Genomic DNA, 24,543 nt, shown 5'->3' with positions numbered 1-24,543 from the left:
TATGTTGACCAATACAAAAGTTTTAGAAGTTCAACATTGTAAGGAGAACCTGTTAAATCATCCAAACACACAATGCACAACATCCTACCTTTGCCCGTTGTGATAAATCATCGTGATCCAAGGTGAGGAATATTTCCTGAATTAAAACGGATGAGAGATAATTTCTGTTCAACAAAGAATTACGTGAGAACCATCCACCAACAAAGGCAAAATGTAACCTCTAGAAAGGGCACCTTGAATAAATTGTTCACATTTGAGAAAATTTTGACCTTAGCATATATTTCATTAGTAAGTAAAACAGAGAGAAAGGTTAAATCAGCTAAGAAAGTTCAAAGGAGAAATGGGCATAAAATCATAGAAACTATATAAATTTCAAATGCAATAACCAATCATGGTTATAATCATGGTGTTTGAAAATCTATCAAGATCACAATATGTCCCAAGCTTTTCAGAGATGGTTCATCATAGTTCATTAGCATATAACTTCTTATTCTGGGTAGAATCTCACATTTAACACATTCTGATTTTTCACAAGTTGGATAAAGTCTTGATACACATTACAGCCAACAATAAGAACATTTAACAATGGGACCAATGCATCTCTGTGCATCCATCAAAATCTGAGTAATTTTACTTATACTGTGTGTGCATTTGTGCAAAACACATACACATCTCGAAAAGTAATTTAAGTTGCAAAAATCAAAAGGTACACTGATAAAATCATAAAAACAAGAACCTATTCCAAAATGTTCATTTGGGATTTCTACAATTTTTTGCATTAGTGCCAAAAACAAATGCATAGTTATTTTAATTTCCAGAGAGATATTTATAAAAGACACGCCCCTAGCATTAGCATTCTTCTGAATATGAAGCATAAAAAATGTTAGCAGTACTATAGACGAATTAGGATTCAACATGTTAACTGCATTAACGACTATAATTACTAATTGGACAAAAACAGCTTCCAAATCTACCTATCTGAAGGATCTCTCCCAGGCATTTCCACAAAGAGATCATGATCACATATTATTTGCAAGAAGGTCAGTTTGCAATCATGCAAAACTGATTGGCAAACCCCAGCAAACTTGTCCATATACAATGAAACCTGGAAAAAAAGATCATCAGCCTAGATTCTAAAAAGCTTAGCTTGTCTATCTCAATATATGTCACAGCAAACAGAGTATAGATATCAGAAACAAGTTATAGCACGTCCATTTCAAGGAGCTACTCATGTACAACTTTTGGCCTTTTAACAAAAAAAAACCTATATTTAATAAAGCGAACCTTGCAACAAATTATGGAGATAAGATATGCATGAGAAAAATAAAGAAATAAACAAACATCATCTAGAATGTCCTACATAAAAGACTACAAGTCACCGGTAAATAATCAATTGCAGAAAGAAAGTGATTCAATGGTGGTCAAGCAAAGGAAATTGTAAGGCAAGAAAAGATTTAGGCCCTAAAAGATAGATTGATTTAAGCAAAATAAATTTAGTGAGAATAAAAAGGAAAACAAAAAAGTGAGAAGATGACTTTCCTTGCACTTTGTACAGGAATGCATTTATTTAAATGTAATTATGCATTAAGCATTTCAAATTCCTATAATTTCCCTTTCATAGATATAATAGTGGATATATTTTCTATTAATTAGGAGTCAGGACTCCTCATGATAAAGAAAAAGAGAAAACATTTACACTGCACGTAGCTTTTTCTATCATCTAAATTAATGAAAATAATCCAACATAACAGGACTCCTTCTATGGCAAGAGACAGATGCTGAGTTTCCATTCAATCATACACCATACTTGAGTTCATTTAGGACTCTTAGGGGCTATTTTCTTTGATAAAAGTCAAAGTGACCTAAACTTAACTTTTGTGAAACACAAGTTGTGTTTATATGATAGGAAGTCAGATTTCCTGAATTAAAGTTACAAACAGATTCAAAGTTTGTTATGGCACAAGAGAAAATGAGACTGTGTTTACACATTGCTTTCACTTTCTTGTAAGTAAAAACCTTTCTGTACAAAGTCAAAATTGGATAGTCATGTCTTTGAAGATGTGCAGTTTCATTAATATATGTCTCTTTCACAAATAACAATCGTTAGTAGATGCCAGTTCAGGTATAAGACCACACTGAAAGGGGCACTTTCATCAACAAATGGAACTAAAACTGCACTAAACTTGGGTCGTATCTAATAGATAACTGAGTTAAATATCATCTTGTGAAGCTCTGGTATAGCTTTTGGACATTTTAACAATATTTACAACAACAATATCTCTCTTTCTTTCTTTCTTTCCACCATCAAAATTTTGCTTGGGAGGCTTCTACTTCTGTCATAATGAAGTAACCCCAGTTAAGAGATGAAATCCCTAAAAAAACCGCTACATAACTTGAGACCTTTGGGCAGGCTTCCAGAGTACTCAATTGTTCCAGCAACACCCATGTTTCCCACTGTTTGCCATGGTAGCATGTATTTCCTTTTTCCTGTTTCTAATAATCTGTTTCTATTATATTTGAAGGCATTTTTTAATAACTTCATTAGTATAATGGACTCCAATAAAATGTTCCCGACTTCTCACACCTTCAAGCTTGATTAATTTTCTTCATTCACAAACATAACTTTTTAGCAATATGTATATGAAACAGAAAAGGCCTTGCAACAGCCTGAAAAATGTCAATGATATCAACTATATTCCAAGAAAAATGTCAATGATATCAACTATAGAATAAGATATGCTTTAAAAAACAAATCCTATCAAGGAACTGCAAAGTATAAGATAACATACCAGTTCAAAAACTTGGCGTGGCTCAATGATCGACAACAGATCATAACAAAAGAAAGCCAGACTACTATTCAAGCGTTTAGCTAAGCTTAAACCCTTCTTGCACCGTTCATGAACCTCTGTTAGAAGGCAATCATAAAGCTGCATGATACATCGGAATACACCTTCCTTTAACTGCAATGGTGGAATGTCTTCACCTAGAGGAAAGGAATCATAAAGTAAAAATAAATACAAGTGAATAACACTAAACTCAAAACTCAAAAGTGAACTGCTTGTCACATACATCTCCATCAACATTGATATTGAAACCTTTAATGCAATAAAGTGATAGGATTATATCTAACTTTGAAAGAAAAAATGTGAAAATATTGTTGCAGTCTCAAGAATATATGTAAAATTTGAGTTTGAAGAATTATTTAATGCTTCTCGGTGGCAAAAACACAGTTTTCCATTTTTGTGCAAAAGTTGTAAGAAGACAGCCGAACAAGAATCACTAGATGCTTTTTTTTTTCAAATGAATACCACCTATATCATTATTGTACCTGAAGGAAGACTGTGGTAAAAGAGACGATTTTGTTCTAATGCCATTGACTTTACAATCAACTCCAAAAAAAACCATGCCATTGCCAAGACATCATCATAAACAGGCCCGACTCTATATCCCTTGGCCTGTCAAACAATAAACAAGAGAATTCATAAATTAATAAAGATTAAATGAAGCATTATACTAATCTCACAAAAAAGTGCATCCAAAGCATAATTACAATCAAGGATTTTAATTTCAAATGATATCGCCCGTATCAGGCGGTAGCGGTCGATTTTGACCGTCGCCACCCACTACGGGATGGTATCAGCCTAGCTGCGGTGAGGGAAGAAGAAGCGTCGAGGGAGAAGGCGCTCGGAGAAGAGGGAGAATCGGGAGAACCATGACGCTTCCCGATCTCGATCTAGGAGGTAACGAAGAGGTGACAGCTCGGCTTCTTCTTCGCCGCATTCTTCGCCGAAGGCCGAAGACGTCCGCGGCCTTCAACATCTTCGTCGAATGCCGCAAGTGAGGAGAAGTTCACGTTCTTCTCCTTGTTTGATGCGACAAGGAGAAGAAAAAGAGGCGACATCACCAAGGCAACGTACACCTCCTTTTTCTTATTTTATATTTTTTATATTCATATATTGATTTTTATATTATATATATATATATATATATATATATATATATATATATATACACACACACACACACACACCGAGCGATACTGATGTATCACTCGATACGCCCGTACTGTACCATACCGAGCAAAGCTTGATACGTCGGTACGATATGAAATTACGAACCTTGATTACAATTGTGATATGAAGAGTGAACTCGAAGACATTAAAAATTCTACATGAATTTTAAGTTCAGCAAAGAACATAATTTTGGAGGTCATTCTAATTATTCTGTGATTAGTTGTTCATACTCATACAATATATGCATTTAATTCATAAATACATCAGTGTCAAGCGTGTGAGTACCAGGCTCATCATTTCCCTGTAAAGAAGTCGCATAGACAAAGTCATTGGAACATGGATGAATTGTTATTATATAAATTTTCGAACAAACAATTCTATGATAAAAACACCCCGAGGTATTACTATAGTGCCTATTACAATGTAACTTCCAACACTGTATACTCAGCATAATTCTATGCTGATTATTGAGTACAAACAAAACACAATTGCTACCATAAATGCTATATATCATACAGAGTTACAGACAACCAATGCGTGCCCCCTGATCTTTCCAAACTGAATCAAAACCCTATTTCATTTTCGCCCAGTTGGGCTTGGTCATTTAGACCAAATGCCAAACACCCCTAGTTATATGGATCAAATTTCCTATGACTTGTTATATTAGTAGAACTAAGCAAAATAGAGACTCCCCTAACCGCAATAGTTCTCTCTTCTTTACAACCCTGTTAAACCAAATAGCAAACCGAACCAAAAGGTTTAATTTAGCAATAAATTGACCTGCCACCAAATTGATTATACTGGTAATTGGTGTTTGGTTCAACTGCCCAATCAGTTAGACTGACACAATCAACCACCATCAAAGAATGTAGAAATATAAGTGTAATATATATATATATATATATATATATATATATAGACACACACACACACATTCATGTCTATAGAAGCAAAATCAATGCGTGGATAAGCTTGCAAATATTACTACAATCAAAATCCATCTCCATCTGATATGATTCCACATCATATTGATCAGGTAGATATCTTCCTCAATTATCTCAAATATCTTTTTTCCTTTTTTCGCAAATGGCTAAATGAATTGTTTCAGAAAACAAAATTTAGCACAATTACAAACCTCCAGAACCTACCAGCAATGAACAATTACACAGAGCAGGTTTATGATACTTCACAAGTCTGACTATTGCAACTACCATTATTATCTGAATGCAAACCCATAGTGGAGAGGCCTGAGAATAGTATGATAACCAACCGTCCATTGGGTTTTTGTGTCTCCTTGATCACATGAGATAGAGAACGAAACTTAAAACAACTCTTTACTTGTATATAACTCGGAAATGCAAGATCTATTGCTGCTCACAGTTGTCAGTTTATACATATCATAAGATCCAGCATTAATAATTCAAATCCTGTATAACTGCTAGAATTTAGTCACATAGTCCATTCAGAAGAAAATATGAGTAAATCTTGACATTAAATTAAAATCGAGTAGTTTATGACTAATCCAAACAAAAAAGTTCATTCCAAGTTTAGAAATTCAGAAATTGTAGCTTTCATCTTACACATTGCTGGCTTGCTCACCTTACCAATGAAGAAAATATAAATCATGGACCAAGGAATGGAAAACAATAAAAGATGAAAGACAGCATACTACTTGAAGTTGCATCAAAAGTGAGAATTTCTCACTCCAAAGGAAAAAGCATATGAGATGTAGACAATATTTCCAAACTCCACTATAATGAAAGCACAGAAACATGCACAGGTATAACAAACATCACATAATTTAAGAGGAAGATGTAATATGGATTTATTTCATAGGCAAGTTAAAAGATTAAGCTTCTGTTGGCATCAGTTACAATAGGACTTAGAAACCAGAAGATAACTCGTTTCCAAGAGACTGCGAAAGAATGACTCTAAGATGAACAGATATGCTCTGTCCCAGGACATTGAAGCATACTTGGACATTCGAATACCCAAAGAAAACAAAGTCAGATCTCAACATTACCTTACTACGTGCCAAGCTGCCCCACACTGTAGATAAACCAGGGTATACAGGTGCTTGCCTACCGCCAAAGTCATCAAAAGCATAGTCAACATATTTAACTAGAAAACGATTTCTGTCAGCCCCATCAGATGACTCTTGTTGTACCCTGCATGGTGGTCATTAAATCAAAAGTAATACTTCACATATGTGACTTAAAAAGAAATGAAAGTGGTATCTTGTATTCTATTTGCAAATGATTTAATTTATTATCAGTTAACAAATACTCCATATTCAACTGATGAACCTAATACAGAATAGAAATTCAAGAAATTAAAACAATGAACAAAGTCTCGTGCAGCCAACAATCAATCACAAGTTGCAGTTCAGAAGTGCCTACGAGGTTAATAAAAAAATTACATGCATCTTCTACATACCAATGTGTATGAATAGACATACTCATCCATGAGGACATAATATGAAATTATGAATCATACATGAATCATGTACATTTATGTATCCCAAGAGCCAAATTAGAGATAGATATATCAAATATCATCTTGCTTTTGAGACTAATTGACCTGAATTAGCAAGCATATTTGAGTGGTGGAACATTTGGGAGTATCTATTTCAGGTTTAATTTATGGATGATTCATCCTCTTGTTTACCTTTTAACTTCTTTAATATCAGCAAATTCTTTTCTTAATGAAATGAAAATGTCTGCGCTTAGAATAATGAATTTTTTTAGCATACATTGAGATAAAACCAAAAAATAACACTATAGAAAATATCAATGGAAATGCATACCTGGTCAAAATATTGACCATAGCCCGAAATGCTGCAACCTACAAAATTAATAGTAAAGAAACAAGAAATTGCAATCAAATTAATTCCAGGGCCAAAACAAAACAAAAAAAAAAGAAAACTTGTACAAAAAGAAAATTGGCACTTAGCTACAACAAATTTTGAGGAACCAGATGACCAAAGTGAAATTTTCGTCTACAAAAGATGAACAGAACCTGCAGGGTTTCCCCGCCATCACCAATAAGATGAAGGAGCAAGTTGAGTATTGGTTGGAGAAACTGCAGTAAGGCGGTAGACTCAACATTCTTCAAGCTGTTAATCGCCTGCATAATCAGCATATAAATTGTGGCCTTAGGACAGAAAATCCAATTAGATCCTCAGACTAATGATCGACAACAGCAATACATGTGACACTCATACACCTTATTGGATGGAACTATTTAATAGTTCAAACAAAATGGAATTAGCAATCAATTGATCAACACAAAAATCATATGTAAGACACTAAAAGTTGTCCAGCTATTTAAGGCGAATCCATATATATTGAAATTTCCTTCTAAGGCCACTTGATCTTGAAATCACCCTTTTTAACTTCTCAGCTATTTAATAGTTCAAACAAAATGGAATTAGCAATCAATTGAGCAACACAAAAATCATATGTAACCATAGACACTAAAAGTTGTCCGGCTGTTTAATAAGGTGAATCCATATCTGTTGAAATTTCCTTCTAAGACCACTTGATCTTGAAATCACCCTTTTTAACTTCTCAGAGGGAGTGCAGAATTGTTTATATGCAGTATGCACAAGAGGATGTTAAACTAAACAGCCAGGAGAAACTTAGTTGCAATGCCAACCAACCAATAATGAGAAACCACATAGTTAGCTGGTTCAAGTTTGTGTTATATGGCAACAGTTATCAGATGATTGACATGATTAAAACCTTATTAATAAATGAGAAAGTCAAAAGAGTTCTTAGCTCTCATTAATGACGCCCATCAAACTAACAATATTACAGAAGGTGACAGGAGAATTTCATCATTCCAACTAAATGATATTGAGGTAAATTTTACAACAAAAAAATATCAAAACCTTACATGTAATCTAGAAAGACGGAGTTATCAAATTGCTAGTAGCCCAATAAAGTTCAGAGGAAAGTCAAAAATTAAGGATCCTCCATGATCTATCATGTAACTGAGTAATTCAAAGCTTCTCATAAGCCAACCTACTCAAACTTAGAGTGTCATCACACTCCCAACCAGAATTTCAGAATCCTGTCAGATTGATACCTATTGACCGATATTTACTGGTGTAGTAAAACAACAATATTGGACTATATAATTCAATATCAGTCATGTCTTTTTTTTTTCAAAACTTTCAATGACGTCGAGCGGTAAATGTTGGTATGCAGTACTGTATACCACTATCATACCCATCCTACAGGATTTTATAGTCTTGTATACCACTAAGTCCCTATTAAAATGGCCAATTTTTATTTTTCAGATAAGATAATACAGAATTACAAGATTTCCTTACAAGTAAGGTTTCTTTCCATAAAATCTTTTAGTATGATTGGATCTTGAGTAAAATATGTTATAAATAGTAGTGAAATCTTGAGTCATAACATAATCTGATGACTTATGAATTGAATATTTGGGTTCGTTTGTGGCCTGACAGTTCAGCTGTTCCTCTTTTCTCCCTTAAATAGTAATCAGGATTGAAATCCAAACAGAGATTAAGTGAACAATTACCGAACATCATCATCATGAAAGTTTCAAAGGTAGAAACTAAATAAAAAGCACAATAAGTACCTCAAGAAGCTCAGATCCCCAAGGTGGACTTGTCCGAAGATTATGCCGATCATACTCGAGAAAAAAGTCACGAATTCGTTCATTGACGGGAATCAAAGAGGAGCACAGCCTTAAACGTAATCTGAAGACATTTTTCCCATCCTCTAGAAAGTCCAGTCTCTCCTGAAAAGATAACCCAAAAGTTAAAACCATAAGGATAAAGTATGAATTTTCAATTTATAAAGGATCAACAAGCCACTTTGAGAGAATCAGCACATTTAAAACAAAAAAGTGTCTAGAAAGAGACATTTGCTTTGGAACTTCCCCATAATGAATGTACAAGTAAAATAGATACCTTGCTACTATCTTGGAGATAATGAGGAACTAGCTCTCTCAAAATAGGTAAAGATACATCAGACAACAGCCTGAAAAGGGCAAAATCAAACTACTTAAATGATGAAAAGCATTCTCTCATCTCAAAGGAAACACAGACACATACAAGTAAACCCATAGTTAAAATTTGACGATATGGCACACTCATTCAAAATGGCAAAGAAAATGAAAACAATCCATAATATGCAATGTTTCAATCAACCCAAAACTGTTTACAACTTTCGAAGGGTAGAACACCATAAAAGCTGGTATAACAACTCCTGTGTAATGTGAACACAAATAAACAAAATGAGTATAAATGAACAAGTTCGCAGATCTTGGCATCTGCCTATCATACCTAGTGCTTCATAACTTGTTAAAAAAAAGTTTGATTACCAAGAGTTGCCCACTGCAATTCCATGCTGCCTAAGATTAACCCAGACATGCGTGTAAAATATTTAATATCTATAAAAAACCATAAAATCAACTGCATTTCATTTTGAGAAGGAACCACATGTGAATTTATTCATTTAACAATGGTTGGCAGGATCAGGCAATTCTGGACTAGTAAGGTTGATCTGGATTGGAATATGCTGATATCAAATGCAGAAAACACCAATTTTTAAGGGGGACCCATCAGCTTTAATAAGAAATCAACCATAAAGGAAGCCAATCCAACCAACACTATTGATCACAATGCTTTCTAGCCAAACTCAGAAGTCCAGGCAATTTTCAGATATTCCACAGAATTTTAATCCCATTATCTGATTTGATCAAACCACTTCTCACGATCCTAAATCTGAAGACCAATCCAAAGGACAACCTACTGAATGCCAGCTCTCATTGGATAAAATTAGTAACTTCTTGTCAGATTACATGATGCACATGGATCAATGACCAACTAGCTCCAACCAAACAAGGGTGCATTGAAAAAAGGTCCGAGCCCATATGATACTCAATCAGACTTCTGATAGTTCAGCGATTGAAAGATCACATTTGTGGTTAATTGAGTGCAGTTTGAGCCATTTAAGTTTAGGATTTGAATAACTCCACTAAGCAAAGTTTTTTTTTACTTTTTTATAGTACTTTCAAAAAGACTTTTAGTTGTAATGAATTAAGTGCAGAGTCAATGTAGCACAATCTCTTAGAGATATTTGAAGTAAAGGCATCTTTTTAGTAGATTATTTATTAGGCATATTTGCCAAAAAAAACCATTGTGTATCTAAAATTTAATATAGCCTGTCACCACAGGCCTCAAAGATTTCACCTTCTTTAGCTGCATGGATTTTTTTTTCCCAACCTTTAGTTTCATAAAGGATAACATACTTGAAATATTTCATTGTCACGATGCAATTTCACACACTTTTCTCTGAGCCTTCTTTGGTTATCATCCATGATAAATTTCCTTCCACTTAACTCACTTTTCCTTGCCAGCACTCTACAAAGTTTGTATGTCATATGTCTGGTCCACCTTAGTGTCTCCATCGCAATCTTTTACCAAGCCCACACACATGGTGCTTGCATCAGTAGTTGGTAAGCCAAGGTGAACTTTGGATCCTTAATTAAAACAATCAAATCTAACTTCAATATTTACAAAAAAAAATTACCCGTACGATAAAGGAATCAACCCCAGCATGCATATCAGCATCAGCATCTATCATTATTTATCACAGATCTTTACACATTAGCACGTACATACGTTGCCATCAAAGAAGATACCTTCATTTCAATAAATCTTGTGTTAGACACACATATATTCAATGCCAGTTTAAACCAAATGCCTTCGTGTTCCAAATCAATTCATTACAATGGTTCAATATTGTATTTCTTGGTCACAATGGGCTTATAATAAAATTGCAAATCGCAACTTCAAACACCAAATAACGTCAGCTACACCATAGCCAATATACAGGATTGTGTTGTCTCACCCAAAATAATAGTTTAAGAGCACAAGATACCAAGTAACTAAAAGTTCTCAAAACTAGATAGGGAAGTTTTTGCTCTTGGTGTTACCAAGTCAGTATCATGGTGTTACCAAATTTAGAGGAACAACTGGTGAATCCAATTCCACAAAAAGAACATGTAGGCATCAGTTGTACAACATTACCACCGCCAATTATCACCCTTAAATTATATTGACATACCACCCATAATGACATTGCAATATATAAATACTAATAGATGCAACACTTACTGAATGTGTGTGGACAATGGAAGTACAGCATATCCAATAATTACCTGCACGTGTAAGCAACTATCAAACAGAAGTACGTGTAGTTTGTTCCACATGTCAAGAAGTTATGTAGAATTCACATAAAATCAACCAAAAAGAATGATAAGCACGTACAGGCTTGGGAGCTTCAAGTTTTGTTTGAAGATCAACATGAAAAAAAGTGAACAGAAGATGATGCTGGGTTGTCAAAAGAGCAGGGAGACAAATTTTTATCTCATCATGATAACAGGCCATCCTAGCACCAACTGCAATTTGTGTATGAGCACATTTTTGAAGAGTTGGACCTAAGTCGTTGGGATACACAGCCTGATCAACAAAAAACAACAGCAGCACATCAAGCTTAAGTAATGTGAACTGAAATTGATATGACGAACCAAGTCAGTCTCATCAATACAAACCTCTAATGGCTGCTTTCGTATGTCAGCATCATCCTTTCTCATCTCGACTTTTATAAACAAATTTCTTTTGCGGCTCAAGTTAACAGTCAAGGGATACACGTGTAGACAATGGAAAAGTTGCAAGAATGGTTCATTTCTAGTCATCATCCGAAAATCAAAAGCTTGAAACTGCCACAAAACAAAATTTTGAAGTGATTTCATTAATGCAAGACATCAAAGTTAATAAAATTCAAGCTTAAAAGGGATAATTACTTAATTCTCTGGCCCTGAGATTAAAGTTAATTTACAAGCATCAAAAAGTTCCGAAATGGGCAACAGCTTCCTATTCAGAAAGAAAGTCCCATACAATTTGCCTTGGAAGGAAGCTAGGAGAGGAGGCAAAGAGTATAATAAATATAATTTGAAATATAGTTCATAAAAACAGTAAAAATATTTGCACCTTGTTTAATGTTCTAAAAGTCCATGATGGCAGCAATAATTACTATGGCAGTTCAGCCAGCAGCATACACAATCTGACATGCATCAAAATTTTTGGAATTTTAAGTTTGTAGCAGACAACTTAGTAAGCCGAGGGCTGCAAATGACATGTTATACACATATTCCATGTAACAACCCACAAAAAACCATGCAAGTCAATCAAATATAGTGCCCACTTTGTCATAAATAATTAGATTTCAACTGATAGGATATGGTTATCCAGCAGACAGATGTTCTTATCTATCTGTGCTTGTGTTTGTATGGGTTAGAAACAAAGCAATGATAGTAATGAGTAAACCACAAATGGATTCTAGGATCACTTCCTTGACAATAATAATCTAGGGCATGGAATATTCCATTGTTTTTGGTGATATTTCTTCTATTTTGTTTCTTTCATCTATTATGATATCTAACAATTACATTTTCCACAAATCCTACGTGAAAAACATCAATAATGATCATTATCAATTTGACTTTATTCAAATTCGTAAATTAAGGTACTGGGCTTTAATGGGCTCATGGCATCTGTTATAACCCTGCTATATACCTCATATAAAATTAACATCTCATTATCTTCAAGAACTCATGCAGTTAACTATTCAAGCAAATCAGTGTTGTTTTTTCAAAATTTGGCACCAATTGACATTTTTAATCCTTTAAAATAAATACTTCTCTTCCGTCCAAGAGCTGATGCCACTCAAACTCATGAGACCAACAAACTAGTCCCATGAAACTGCTGTACTTCTAGCTTAATGTTCTGCATCTTAGCCCACATAATTTCTCTGGATGTAGAGGCATGTGTGGATCCTCCTGTTGTCATCCACCAACAATTCCAATGCCTCATTCATAACAAAATATAGTGGCTTGCATTGAGGATTTAAATCTCAATCCAATACCAGTTTCAGTTATTGGTCATATGGTACCGATCTACCGAGCGGTATACTATCTCATGCCACCTGATATCACTATAAAATACAATATAAATTAAAAAATACTACCAGCCCTTGGTTGGGCCAGCAGATTCTGATCTGTACTGACTAGTATAGCTAATATTTGATTCCTCTGTTTGCCTTCCCGTTGATCCAGTTTCCAAAGTCATGCTGTCCTTGGATCTTAAAAATGGCATGTTCCAATCAGCTTAACCCCTTGACAGATTTGGTTGCTCATATTACTTCATTCATAGAGTTGCACAGAGTTGCACAGAGACTTAAGTCCATGGAAAATGGCAAACCAATACAAAGCAAGACGATGGACTTCAAATTAGTACTCCAATATATATTACCCTGTGTTCCAGGCACATCGTACTAGACAAGAATAAACACGATGCTAGAAGTTCACTACATTAGTCCACTCTATTATTTTCTTATTCTGGACTCCCACAATCTCCACCAAAGCATATTCTTCAAAAGCTCTATATTGTAAAACTTTGGAGGATGACAAACAGATCGACGACCAGAACTTTTGATGACAATATTATTTTTCATAAAATTAATAAAACAACAGTAATTGAGTGAAATCTCCAATAATTCCAGATAAAGCTTCCTAAAACAAGTTCATCCAGCAAGTCAGTGGTAAAGCAGTACTATTGATCATAGAAGGATAAGTAGAACTTGACCAAAAAAAACTTACATCATCACCAGAAGAGTCAGGATGATCTTCTCCCACCGGTGTTAAAGCATTAACACGAATGTCTTTCCGGTCAATGCCAATGAACTTCGAATGACTACTCCTAGATCCATCCAGACCATTGACGTGATGCTTTCCAAAAGAAGTTTCAGCCTCATTTGAGTCAATAATCATACTTCCTCCTTCAGAGATATTATCAATATCAACAGAGTTTGCATGAAGCTTTTCAACCTCCAATCTCAATACACCTTTCACAGGCTTATGTACCTTTCTCTTAGGGTCCTGAGAAAAACAGAAAAGACAAAACAAGGGCTCACCTTGAATGAAACCAATAAAAAAACATTTAAAAACATCTGAAGCTACCCATTTTCATCCAACACCTCAAAAAACTGTATTTGTCAAGCAAGATATCAGCAAACAAGATCTTAAAGAGAGCTCCTTTTTTTTTCTTTCAAAGCACTTAGAAAGATATGCTTCTACAGAATTCCTTCTGGGAAAATACACTTGAATGCTAAATTCACTACAAAGCAAGAAAAGCGACAGGCCAAGATACAGAAGTGGGAGAATAGGATATAAATCCATCCATGTAAAAATGTTGTTAAGCAAACCTAAAACACAGACCCACTAGAAAGATTTCTGTGGCAAGTTGTCAAAAGAAAATACCAGAATTCATCATTACATGCGTTAATATCCAAGATATGTTGGATTTTGCAAACCGTACCACATCGCATTCTTGTCTAAAAGTAAAACCTAGTCTAATACAAGATATACAGTGATACTTGGAGTGCAGAAGCTGACAAATTCAATCTATATTTCAGGTAACCAATTCATCAATTCTTGACTGTCTCTTCTCAATAAGGAATGCAATTTCATCTGGTTCGGTATGATACGGCAAGTATTTACTTGTCTGACCACCAACCGGCATCCAGACCAGTCCAATTTTGGGCAGTTCAGCACAATACAAGGCTTACTGCATGGTGAGCCCAGTAAACCTGGAATTAAGGCCTGTGAACAGGGCTTACCACCCAATTCAAGCATGACAATGGGCCTAGACCAGGTAAGCCCAACTCATTTTTAAAATTTTAAAAATAAAAAATAAAACTTAAGTCATCGCCTGTTCTCCCACGTGTCCGAGTCCACCCTCGCCTCCCCACTTGCTGCCTATCCCTCGCCACCCATCACCCACATTGCTCACGTACACCTCCTCCTCCACCGCCTCCTCTTCTTCTTCCTATTTTTCTTTCTTCTCTTCCTCCTCTTCTTCCATCTTCTTCCTCCTTTCCTTCATTCTTCATCTTCCTCATTCCTCTTTTCCTTCTTCTTCCTCTTCTTCCTTATTCTTTGACTTCCTCTCCCTCCCCCCAACAATTCATGGTACATTCTGACATAGTGACACATGGTATGCCGGTCAAACTAGACCTAAATTGGTCCGGCCATCGACTAGCAAAAAGCTGGTAACCGAAACGGTGGACCTTGAGCTCTCATTATGTGGGGATTTACATAAATAAGCTCGTCAATTCATCATAACACAATAATCAATCACCAAAATTATTTATTCATATTGCACTAGTATCACAAGTACTTGCACGCTCAGAAAGTTTATTCACATTGAATCACAAAAAAGAAGAAAAAAGCATGCTATTAAATACTTCAAGGTGCATATTGAGAAAGATATTCCAATTAAAACTATCAGAAAATAAAAAATAAAACTATCAGCAGATTTGTGCTGAGAAATCACCTGAAATAAATCCTCTGTATAGCTCTCTTTAACCTTATTTATGTTTGATATCTCTACAATAACTGAGCTCCCACTTGAATAGTGGGGCAATTTGCCATCCAAAGTCATTTTTGAAACATGCTCTGCAACACTATCTTGAGAGCTTGACCCAGATACACTGGGAGCAAGAGGACTACTAGGAGAGGCAGCACCACCAGCAGCAGCAACATTGTTGTTTTCAAACAGTGGAACAATGGTCCATGCAAACGATTGTCTGTAAGGCATGATACGAGACCAAACTTGGAGCTTCTGCTTTTCTCTTTCTGCCATGTGAACCTGGCACATAAAGTAACTTACATTTAAGTATCAAAAACCCTTCGTTTAACACTAAAGCACTACAAAGTCCTTGAGATTGACAGAATGATCAACATAAAGTAACTAAAAAGTACAAATGAAGATGGGTATTTGGTAGTTGATTCTTTAGCACTTATCAACATGATATTGTTTTGAGTATGACAAATATCTTTTTAGATTACATTTTAATTCCTAAAAAATGTAAAAAATCATATCATAAATCCATTTTAATCATGTTTAACAAAAAATTGTGAACAGTAGCAACACGATCTATGAGACAAAATAGTAACATATTATAGACCTTGACTTACAGGTTCCTTGCGAGAATAAACAGATGCTGTAACCCCCCCTTCCTCTGTAGCAGGTTTCTCAAGTTGGATGAGAAGGCAAACAGATGCTGATGGAGCATCCAAGGAGAAAACAGCCCGACGTATCAAAGAAGCATTAACCTACAAAAAAGAGAGTGGGAAAGAAATCAACTTTCTGCACAGAGAAAAGGAAGCACCGTCAAGATCGACATGGAAGAAGGTAGAAACAATTCTTGTTTTCATAGAAGAAGGTAGTATGTAACTTGACTGAGAATAATAACCAGACAAAGCACATCTTACATCCTGCCCTTCGGTAGGTAAAACACAAAAGTGGAAGTCCTCCGACAACTTTTCTCTCCTATCTCTGTTATATAAGCAAATTGTTCCATAGAAAGGCTCTACAAAAAGAATGGCAAAATGATCACCATACAGTACTCAATTATTGAAGATGGCCTTTACTGAGTATATATGTATAATTGCATATAATGGATTGTCCAATAATGTGCAGAACGATACTCACCAACCAATCCAGCTTGAAATGACAATGACAACACCTTCACAGTTATCTTCAATCCACTAAAGTCAACAACACAGATTTACAAAACAAGGGCCAAAAATGAGAAGCTTAATAATGCAGATTTAATACTAATTTCTAGAAGGCCTTATATATCGACCATAAGTTACAGGTTTTGGAGCAATGTAAACCTGCTATGTGTTGGAAGAGTTTCAGGAGTTCTTTGACCAAAAATCAGTGACCTTTCATTTTCCCAGTCAAAAGCTGGCTCATATGCCGGCAGTGGAGACTCACCAAAATGCTGGAGAACAAACAATGACCATAAAGAATAGAGATGCTTAATAAATAACCATATTCCACCAAATGCATAAAAGAAATCAATAACAAACATAAAGGCACACTTTTGACCAGCACTTCAGGTAAATATAATATCATGTAGAGAAGGCTGATCTTAACTTTCACTCAGCAAAATTATAATATGCAGAAAGTCAAAAGTCCAAACAATATTTGAAAGAATAGGTTAAAACTCAAAGACCATGATGACCTGAATACACCTTATTACACGATTTGTGAAAGAGAACTTCCACCCTCATTACTTCTAGTTTACTAGCAACTAGTTAACCAGTGAGAAAGAATATTATGTTTTGTAATTCTCGAAGGCATATTTGCATACAGAAATGCACTAAAAGAAAACAGAAATAACAAGATAATAGTTCATTCACAGTTTATGCTTTCTTGCTTAAGAATGCAAATCCTTATCAAGGATCATTTAGTCCAGAATCCTCTTTCTCCATGCACAGGAACTTTCAATATAGCAGTGACAGTTTGCAACACCAAAAACTCATAACCACCACTCACCAATCCCTACCATAAAAATTACACCATAATAGGATCCAAGTTTCTGCTGAAAGCTTAGTTGAAGAAAAGAAAGCAGCTCAGCAATGTTACAAGAGATTTTTGTGAAAAGATAATAGAGAAGTCCTCACCTGTATGCTTAGCTCTAAGATTGTCTTGAAGATACAAACCATCAAATCTAGAAGTTTCACATGCATTGTGACAAAAACTTGTCTATAGTAATGCCCTGGGTTTCGACAACTTGAAAATTCTATTTATAGTAGACCAAAACTGATAATGACATAAATTCAAGAAATAGTGAAATAAGCATGAACAGGAAGAACCTGCTCTTTGGCAACAAGATTGTAAAACAAAAAACATTTTTTCCATGACTAAATCAGAACATTATCTAGTAAAGCATAGATCTAGACCAAAATTTACAAAAGGTACCATGTCTTGGGTTTTGGAGGATGACTTATATAAGCCAGTTTCAGGTAGTTGCCTGCCTGACGTACTGGGAACATCATCATCTGTAGCATCTTCAGTCTTAGAAAGCCTTGCACTAGCAAGACGTATTTCTGTAGCAAAGATTATAAAAATTTTAAAATGAAAAAATGAAAAGCAAATTTATTTAGTTAAAGGATGTACCAGTTTCTATATCTGTATCAGGCCCTTCAAAGATCTGACTTTGAAAAGATGGTGTTCCAATGCCTTCATAATGTCCATACTTGTTTTCATCCACCACCCAATCAGCCTTATAGCACTGTACCAACTCATTCAAATGTGGCCACTGGTCCATGTTTTCATTTATCTGACAGCAAAAAATAGCATGTTCTTCCTCACATGACAACAGAACTTTGTGCCTTATATAGTGTGGTAACAACAAACAATAAAAGCACATAGTAAATTAGAAAATTCATCACCAAATTGCAGGATTCATAACAAAAAAGTATCTTGATATCATAGCACATGCCCAGCACTCATCATTACTCGGTTAAACATCAGTATGCTCAAGTCAGTTGCCATGGCTCTCTTGCAAATAAACTTTTAAGAAATTGTACTAACACCACAGGTTGCTTGATAAGAACAGATTTTTAACGGCAAGTATTGTAACATCTAGTATCTATTAGTAAAGGAAAACAAATCTTGAACACAGGTGATAGAAAATGTTGATTATCATTCTCGCTGCCAATTTCATATGCACGATCAAACAGTTAAACTTTGTATCACCAGCTCAGGTCTCAATGCATGCTTTGGCAAGTTAGTGAATAGTTATCTTATGGATATTATCGTTCAAGAATGCATCTATGAGACTGCATATGCAATCACGAAACTGCCCCTCTTAAGGTTATACAACCTCAATATGCCCACTCATTGCATATGTGAAATCTACCCTGATGACAATGTCATTTCAACCATCACTAATATCTTGGTACCTCATAGAGGTCTATGATAATCTGACAATCATCGCTCATATCATTACTCAATTTTGATAACTTCTCGCCCAGTCAATTTCTTAAACGAGAAGAGATGTTATCATCCAATTTTTTTATTTGATCTTAGCATTATTTATGAATATTTTAGACCCGATTGTATTTTTTGTTTAATACTTAATTATATATTACTATGAATATCTTAATAGAATTCATACTTATGTACACTGCAAAAGAGCTATGTGGCAGCAGTATAGAAAAAATTATATACAAAGACACTGAATCAATCTGTTTCTCACTTGGATCTGGTATGATAAAAAAAATTCTAGCAAGCAATGTGAACAATTAATCAATGAAAAGATTAGACAAACCAAAGGTTCCAGCTCTGGATTAGCAGCAAACAGTGGGCGTGGTATCCTTTTAAAACGATGGCCATTGCTTGATGTATAATCTTCCATCGCCTAGATAAGCATTGTTGAGAATGTCACAAACATACATCAAAACAAGTTAATGATTTACCAAAACATAATATAAATTTATATTAAAAAACATAAAAATTCTGCCCCATTTAACATGTTCTTCATAGAAGAAACTCAAGAACTATACAACTACCAGCCTACCAGGCTACAATTAACAAAGAGCTTTTGGTACAAAGTGTTTTTAAATAGGATTTACTCAAGCTCCACTCTTTGTCAAAAGATTGCAACATCAAGCGTAACACAGATCCAGACTTGTGGTAAATGTTTTGCGAAAAGCAGAATTTATATTTTTTTAATAGACAGTAACAGTGACCGTAGAATGAGCACAAAGAAATGTCAGATGAGATATAATTTTAATTTGAAATTACAGATTCCTCGAATCTCACCCAAGTTTGTTTCAGCAAGGGGATACAAATTGGTCACTAGTTTAAGTAGGATTTTTTTTTCTTTTCAACAGAGGAGAGTTTCCAAAAGCAACCATTTTTTATCAGCTCTCTAGCTAACTGAGCATGCAGTCCACATTTTTAATCACTAAGTGCTTTATTAAAGATATCAAAACTTGCTTTATCAAAGCAAATGTTGTTTTCCATCAATTTCTTCAAGATGCATGTCTAATTCAAAATTGGAAACTCTTCGAGTAACAAGCATATGCATTATATCACATGAGGTTGACACAGATAAATGATGAATATACAATTATAAAATACTACATAAATTCAGGTACCAAAGAGGGGATATGTGTTCAAGAAGAAATTAGGTCAGAACCAGCCATCCATTTATTTGAGAATAGTATCATCTTGGAAATGATCCAAATACCATGTACTAATTTATGAGAATACGTCCAAGATTTTTGTAGTAATATTATCATACAATTAGTTAAAAAATAACCATATTAACACAAATGACATTGAATATTTTCAAGAAAAATAAGGAGCGGGAAATGTAGCAAGACATGGCTGCAACAGAGTTTGGGAGGAGACACATCTGTGACCTCTTTGTATGATGCAGATCAGCAAGCTAATATCATCATCTTACCACCTTCACGGCCACACATTCAATCTTTCGCAACATTTCCTAGCATTGATCTGTGCAGTCAAGGTGTTTCCATATTGGCAATCCTGCTAAACTAGTTCTCATATAGATCTTAGGAGTAACAAGATCAAACTTACCACCATTTCCCAATATCAAGATCTACTAATTCACCAGCTTATCAAATATCTAGAAACCATACATCAAAACAAAGTTATATTTTGTTGCTCGTTTATACTTCTTTTGGCATACACTTTTATTCTTCAACTATCATATTCTCACGGAGAATGGAAATGACAAAAACCCTGCATAGCGCCGGTGGTTGAAGGGGACAATTAGTTAATGAAGAACTTTTTGGTAGTCTCTTTGAAATTCAATGACAAAGATATCCTAACACAGCTCTGATCCAATCTCCAGATACAACATTCATGAACTGCATAACCACAATAAGGACTCGTAAGTAGGTTCTTTCCCTTAACTTTTTCTATTTTGAAAATCTTTTATGCCTCTTTACATACTCAGACATGCAACCATATGAAAAGATTTATTTGTTATATCCATGCATAATACCTGAGCATATTTTATCTAGATGCTGCAAACATGTCATGGTGATCATTTTCGCTCAAGTCACCATACCATATTTGTGATGATTCAATCATATAATAGCCAAAAACACTTGAAGAATACTAAGGGTCTATGTGACCAGCTCTAAGAAGCAAACTAGTTAATATATTCACACAGAAATGCCAACGATGTGCTAGAATAGATCTCTTAAAATAATTCTTGACGCTTAACCTCTCCCTCCTGCCCCACTTTCTACAAATAGGATCTCTAAGTCTAACACAAACCATTCTATTAAAGACCAAACCTTCCAAAAAACAGACTACCACCAGATTTTTATTGTATAAAGTATATCACAGTGACTACCCCTCTCTCACTACCTATCCCTGTTTCTACGAATGTAATCTTTCATTCAATCCAAAACACTCTGAGGAAGATTAAATCTTACTACGACCGCAATACCAGCAGAGTAGTACCGTATAAAGTATATTCTTAGCACTAAGACTTTCTCACTCTCCCTATCCCTCTTTCTACAAACATGAACTTTCAGTCTAACCCAAACCAGTCGGCGAAAGATCAAACCTCCCGAGGCCAAGAACACCGCCAGAGTTGTAACCTTTGAAATATATTCTCGACAAAACCCTCTCTCCCCCCCCATCTTTCTTTGTACAAACATCATCTTTCGGTCTAACCCAAACCACTCTAGAGAAAGATCAAACCTTCCGAGAGCCAAAAATACAACCGGAGTCGTTCCGCACACAGTCTACATTGCCTAGTGTTACAAGAACAGGTTCAACTAAGGGAAGAGCAAGAGAAAGAAAACGAAAGAAGAGCAATCTTAGAAGAAAAAACACCAAGGAACTGGAAAATAACCCACTAAACCAAACAAAGATCGAGTCATTCAAGCAGTTGGCAACTCCGCCAAGCAGGAGCCAAGCCTCGGAGCCCAAGAAACAGCGGGACACATACCACGGCAAGCGAGATCCCGCTAGGGCATCCAAGAACCGCAGATCCGGCCGCAGGAACTTCACCGCGGAGGTTCCCCGAACCCTAGGAACCCGAATCGACCTCCCGGACAGCAATGCCAGAGGGGGAGGGAGAGGGCGAGGGGGAGGGGTTGGGTTTGGGTTTGGGTTTGGTACCGGGGAGGAAGAGAGGCAGGCAGGTGTACTGTGGGAGAGAAAAAGAAAATATAAGGAAGGTGGATTGGGAACCCTATTTTTGCATCGCTTTCCAATTCGTCGAAACCCGAAGCTTTTTGTGTGCACTGTTGCGAACGACACCAATTACAATAATAATTGCCTACGAGTAGCAGCAGCTGCTGCGAGCAGTACGGTGAGGTGTGTGCAATGATACTAATAATATATGCGTTTGCTTGGTAATAAAAATACTTGAGTCCAAAGAAAAGAGAGAGCTCGACAAGAGGGCGGGGGAGTCGTTTGCTTTTGTTTTGGGCCCCACCCCCTACACGCAGAGTCTTGCGGTTAAATCCCTTCGTAATCCAGCAAGCGGGGTGTAAAGTCGGGAGCTTTTTGGCGTGGATGAGTTGGGTGTGTGGGCGCCGTAGGTGGGGGTGGGGCCCGCGACGGGGCATGTGAGCGGTGGGGGCCAGCTTCGCCATTTTTTCCCCAAAAAGGAAAAAATGAGACCACAGATAAATATTTTAAAAAAAGAATTATTAACTGATAAAAATATTAATCGAAGAAAATGATGAATAAGTTTGTGATCGATAAAGATTTTGTATTGGTATTTTTCTCCTTTTTTTTTTCTTCGACAAAGATATATCGAAATACTAATTTATGTCTAATAAATCCTGAAAAATTGAGATGGAATTTTGAGATATAATTTAAAATTAATTAGAAAAAATAATTACAAATTTACGTGTTTTATTTTTTTGTATTTGTGTTTGTTTGTTTGACCCTTCTTAATTGTTCCTTTTTCTTTTCCCTGTAATTTCTCCCCCTTCCTCTCCAGATTACACTCCCAAGTCAACTCTGGTCAAAATTGCTGACCTTTACATTACCCTGAGAAATCCATCGACGGTCAAACTCGTACAGGAGTATATATATACGACGTCTTGGCACACACACACACACCATTTCCGATCCTACATTACTGTGGTCCTCTTTTTCTTCTCCTCTTTTACTTCTTTACTCTCTCTCTCTCTCTCTCTCTGTGTGTGGAAACCTACCCGTGAACCAGACATGTGAGCAGGCACTGTCGTGACGTACCCAGCTCAGACTTATCTTTTCCTCCCTTGCCTCCATTGTGGGCCAAAGCTCTGATGGGAATCATCGCTTTCGGGAGTACCATGGATGAAACCCCTCCGGTCCATGCATTGTTTGCAAGCCAAACGGAGGAACCATGTCTTCCTTGACATGATATTTGACAGCCATTGCAAGTATGTGTGTGTGTGCATGAAGAAGAAGAAGAAGACATTGACCACCTCCATCACAAGGCTTCAGTTTGGGAGGGAGGATGGTGTTGATAATGACATGTTATAGCTACGGCATACAAAACTTTGGCAGCTTCGATGGATGTCCAAAGCCATTGACTGCAGCTGAAGTACTTGTTTCTGTTCATGTTGCAGTTAGCATTAGCATTGAGGATTAGGTTCGAACTTGCAGATGCGTAGCTTCAGGCCAGAAGCATTTGCAGCACAAAATCTATTAAGCTTGGGAAGAACCTTTGATGGAGCTCTCTGTTCATCTGTTCTCGAGTTATCAAGATCCTGCTATTCGATTCTCGATAAGTGAATCTAACATAACTAATATAAGAAATGTATTAAGAACAAAACCATTATTTGGAAGAAAACAAAAAAAGATCCCCTTTTTCACTCATTAATTGCTTAAAAACTTAATCTAGGATAATGAAAATGGATCCCCTGGCAAAGGATGGAGCCAAGACTGATCATTACTGAGGGGCCAACAATGGATTTGCCACTAAAATAGAAATCATGCATTTCTGTCAGTGAAAAGGAAGAACAAGTAGTTCATCTTGGTTGAACTCACAATAGAAAAAACAGGGGAAACCAGCAGTTGGGTTACATACTGCAACACTTGTGAACAATTCAACGATCGAGGCATATCTTCTTCTTTCATATTGTCCAGTGTATGTGTTTGCAGCTGAATCGGATGCAGTGTCTATAATTTCAGAGCTAAACCCTCTTGATCTTGTCAGGTTAAATGGATCACTCATCCAATTAGATTAGAATAGCTATGCAAAATTGGACTGCTTCAGTGCAGCATTGTGTACCTGATCATATATATGCTCCTCCAAAGAGAGCTTCCATGCTTAACACAATCTCAAAGAGAAGAAGGATATCTGACACTGGATTTGTTAGGATCGATGCATCATCGGTCATATGTTCAGCAAAGGGCCTTTGGAGAAGAATCACATGTGGGCAAGGAAGGAAAAGTTTCATGGCCCATTCTAAACCTCAGTTTTCCATGGCAAAATTGGCTTTAAAGGTTGGAATCTTTCTTATTCATTTGTTTCAAATCTTCTAAGCTATTCGTTTAAGCAATTAATTTACTTGTCGGCCTCCATAAAGAGATTATTTCCTCGACTCGAATAGATGCTTAAATCTGGAGAGAGAGGGAGAG

At 35.9% G+C, this 24,543-nt stretch overlaps 1 protein-coding gene across 2 annotated transcripts in view; it reads right to left on the bottom strand.

The window, feature by feature from the left end:
- The window catches only part of LOC104000213 (guanine nucleotide exchange factor SPIKE 1), a 30,406-nt gene extending 8,144 nt beyond the window's left edge, over positions 1-22,262 (bottom strand). The window contains exons 1-22 of one of the 2 annotated variants that reach the window (XM_065086699.1): positions 21,908-22,262; positions 19,241-19,330; positions 18,085-18,247; positions 17,887-18,014; positions 16,794-16,903; positions 16,609-16,664; positions 16,389-16,486; positions 16,092-16,229; positions 15,448-15,762; positions 13,713-13,991; positions 11,607-11,774; positions 11,323-11,514; positions 11,170-11,213; positions 8,959-9,028; positions 8,625-8,786; positions 7,032-7,139; positions 6,820-6,857; positions 6,037-6,181; positions 3,329-3,455; positions 2,790-2,983; positions 975-1,105; positions 89-164 (exon numbers count right to left, since the gene is read on the bottom strand). In XM_065086699.1, the coding sequence (XP_064942771.1) occupies positions 89-164; positions 975-1,105; positions 2,790-2,983; positions 3,329-3,455; positions 6,037-6,181; positions 6,820-6,857; positions 7,032-7,139; positions 8,625-8,786; positions 8,959-9,028; positions 11,170-11,213; positions 11,323-11,514; positions 11,607-11,774; positions 13,713-13,991; positions 15,448-15,762; positions 16,092-16,229; positions 16,389-16,486; positions 16,609-16,664; positions 16,794-16,903; positions 17,887-18,014; positions 18,085-18,247; positions 19,241-19,327 (2,829 nt within the window). In that variant the 5' untranslated portion in view covers positions 19,328-19,330; positions 21,908-22,262. The remainder of the gene's footprint in view (positions 1-88; positions 165-974; positions 1,106-2,789; positions 2,984-3,328; positions 3,456-6,036; positions 6,182-6,819; positions 6,858-7,031; positions 7,140-8,624; positions 8,787-8,958; positions 9,029-11,169; positions 11,214-11,322; positions 11,515-11,606; positions 11,775-13,712; positions 13,992-15,447; positions 15,763-16,091; positions 16,230-16,388; positions 16,487-16,608; positions 16,665-16,793; positions 16,904-17,886; positions 18,015-18,084; positions 18,248-19,240; positions 19,331-21,907) is intronic. The other variant, XM_065086698.1, reaches the window with a different exon arrangement.
- Between the last annotated feature and the right edge of the window lie 2,281 nt (positions 22,263-24,543).

This window comes from Musa acuminata, chromosome BXJ1-10 (genome assembly GCF_036884655.1).
Source record: "Musa acuminata AAA Group cultivar baxijiao chromosome BXJ1-10, Cavendish_Baxijiao_AAA, whole genome shotgun sequence".
NCBI classification, from domain to species: Eukaryota; Viridiplantae; Streptophyta; class Magnoliopsida; order Zingiberales; family Musaceae; genus Musa; species Musa acuminata.
The sequence above is the reverse complement of the archived record's forward strand: the minus strand, read 5'-3'. Positions and strand labels throughout refer to the sequence as shown.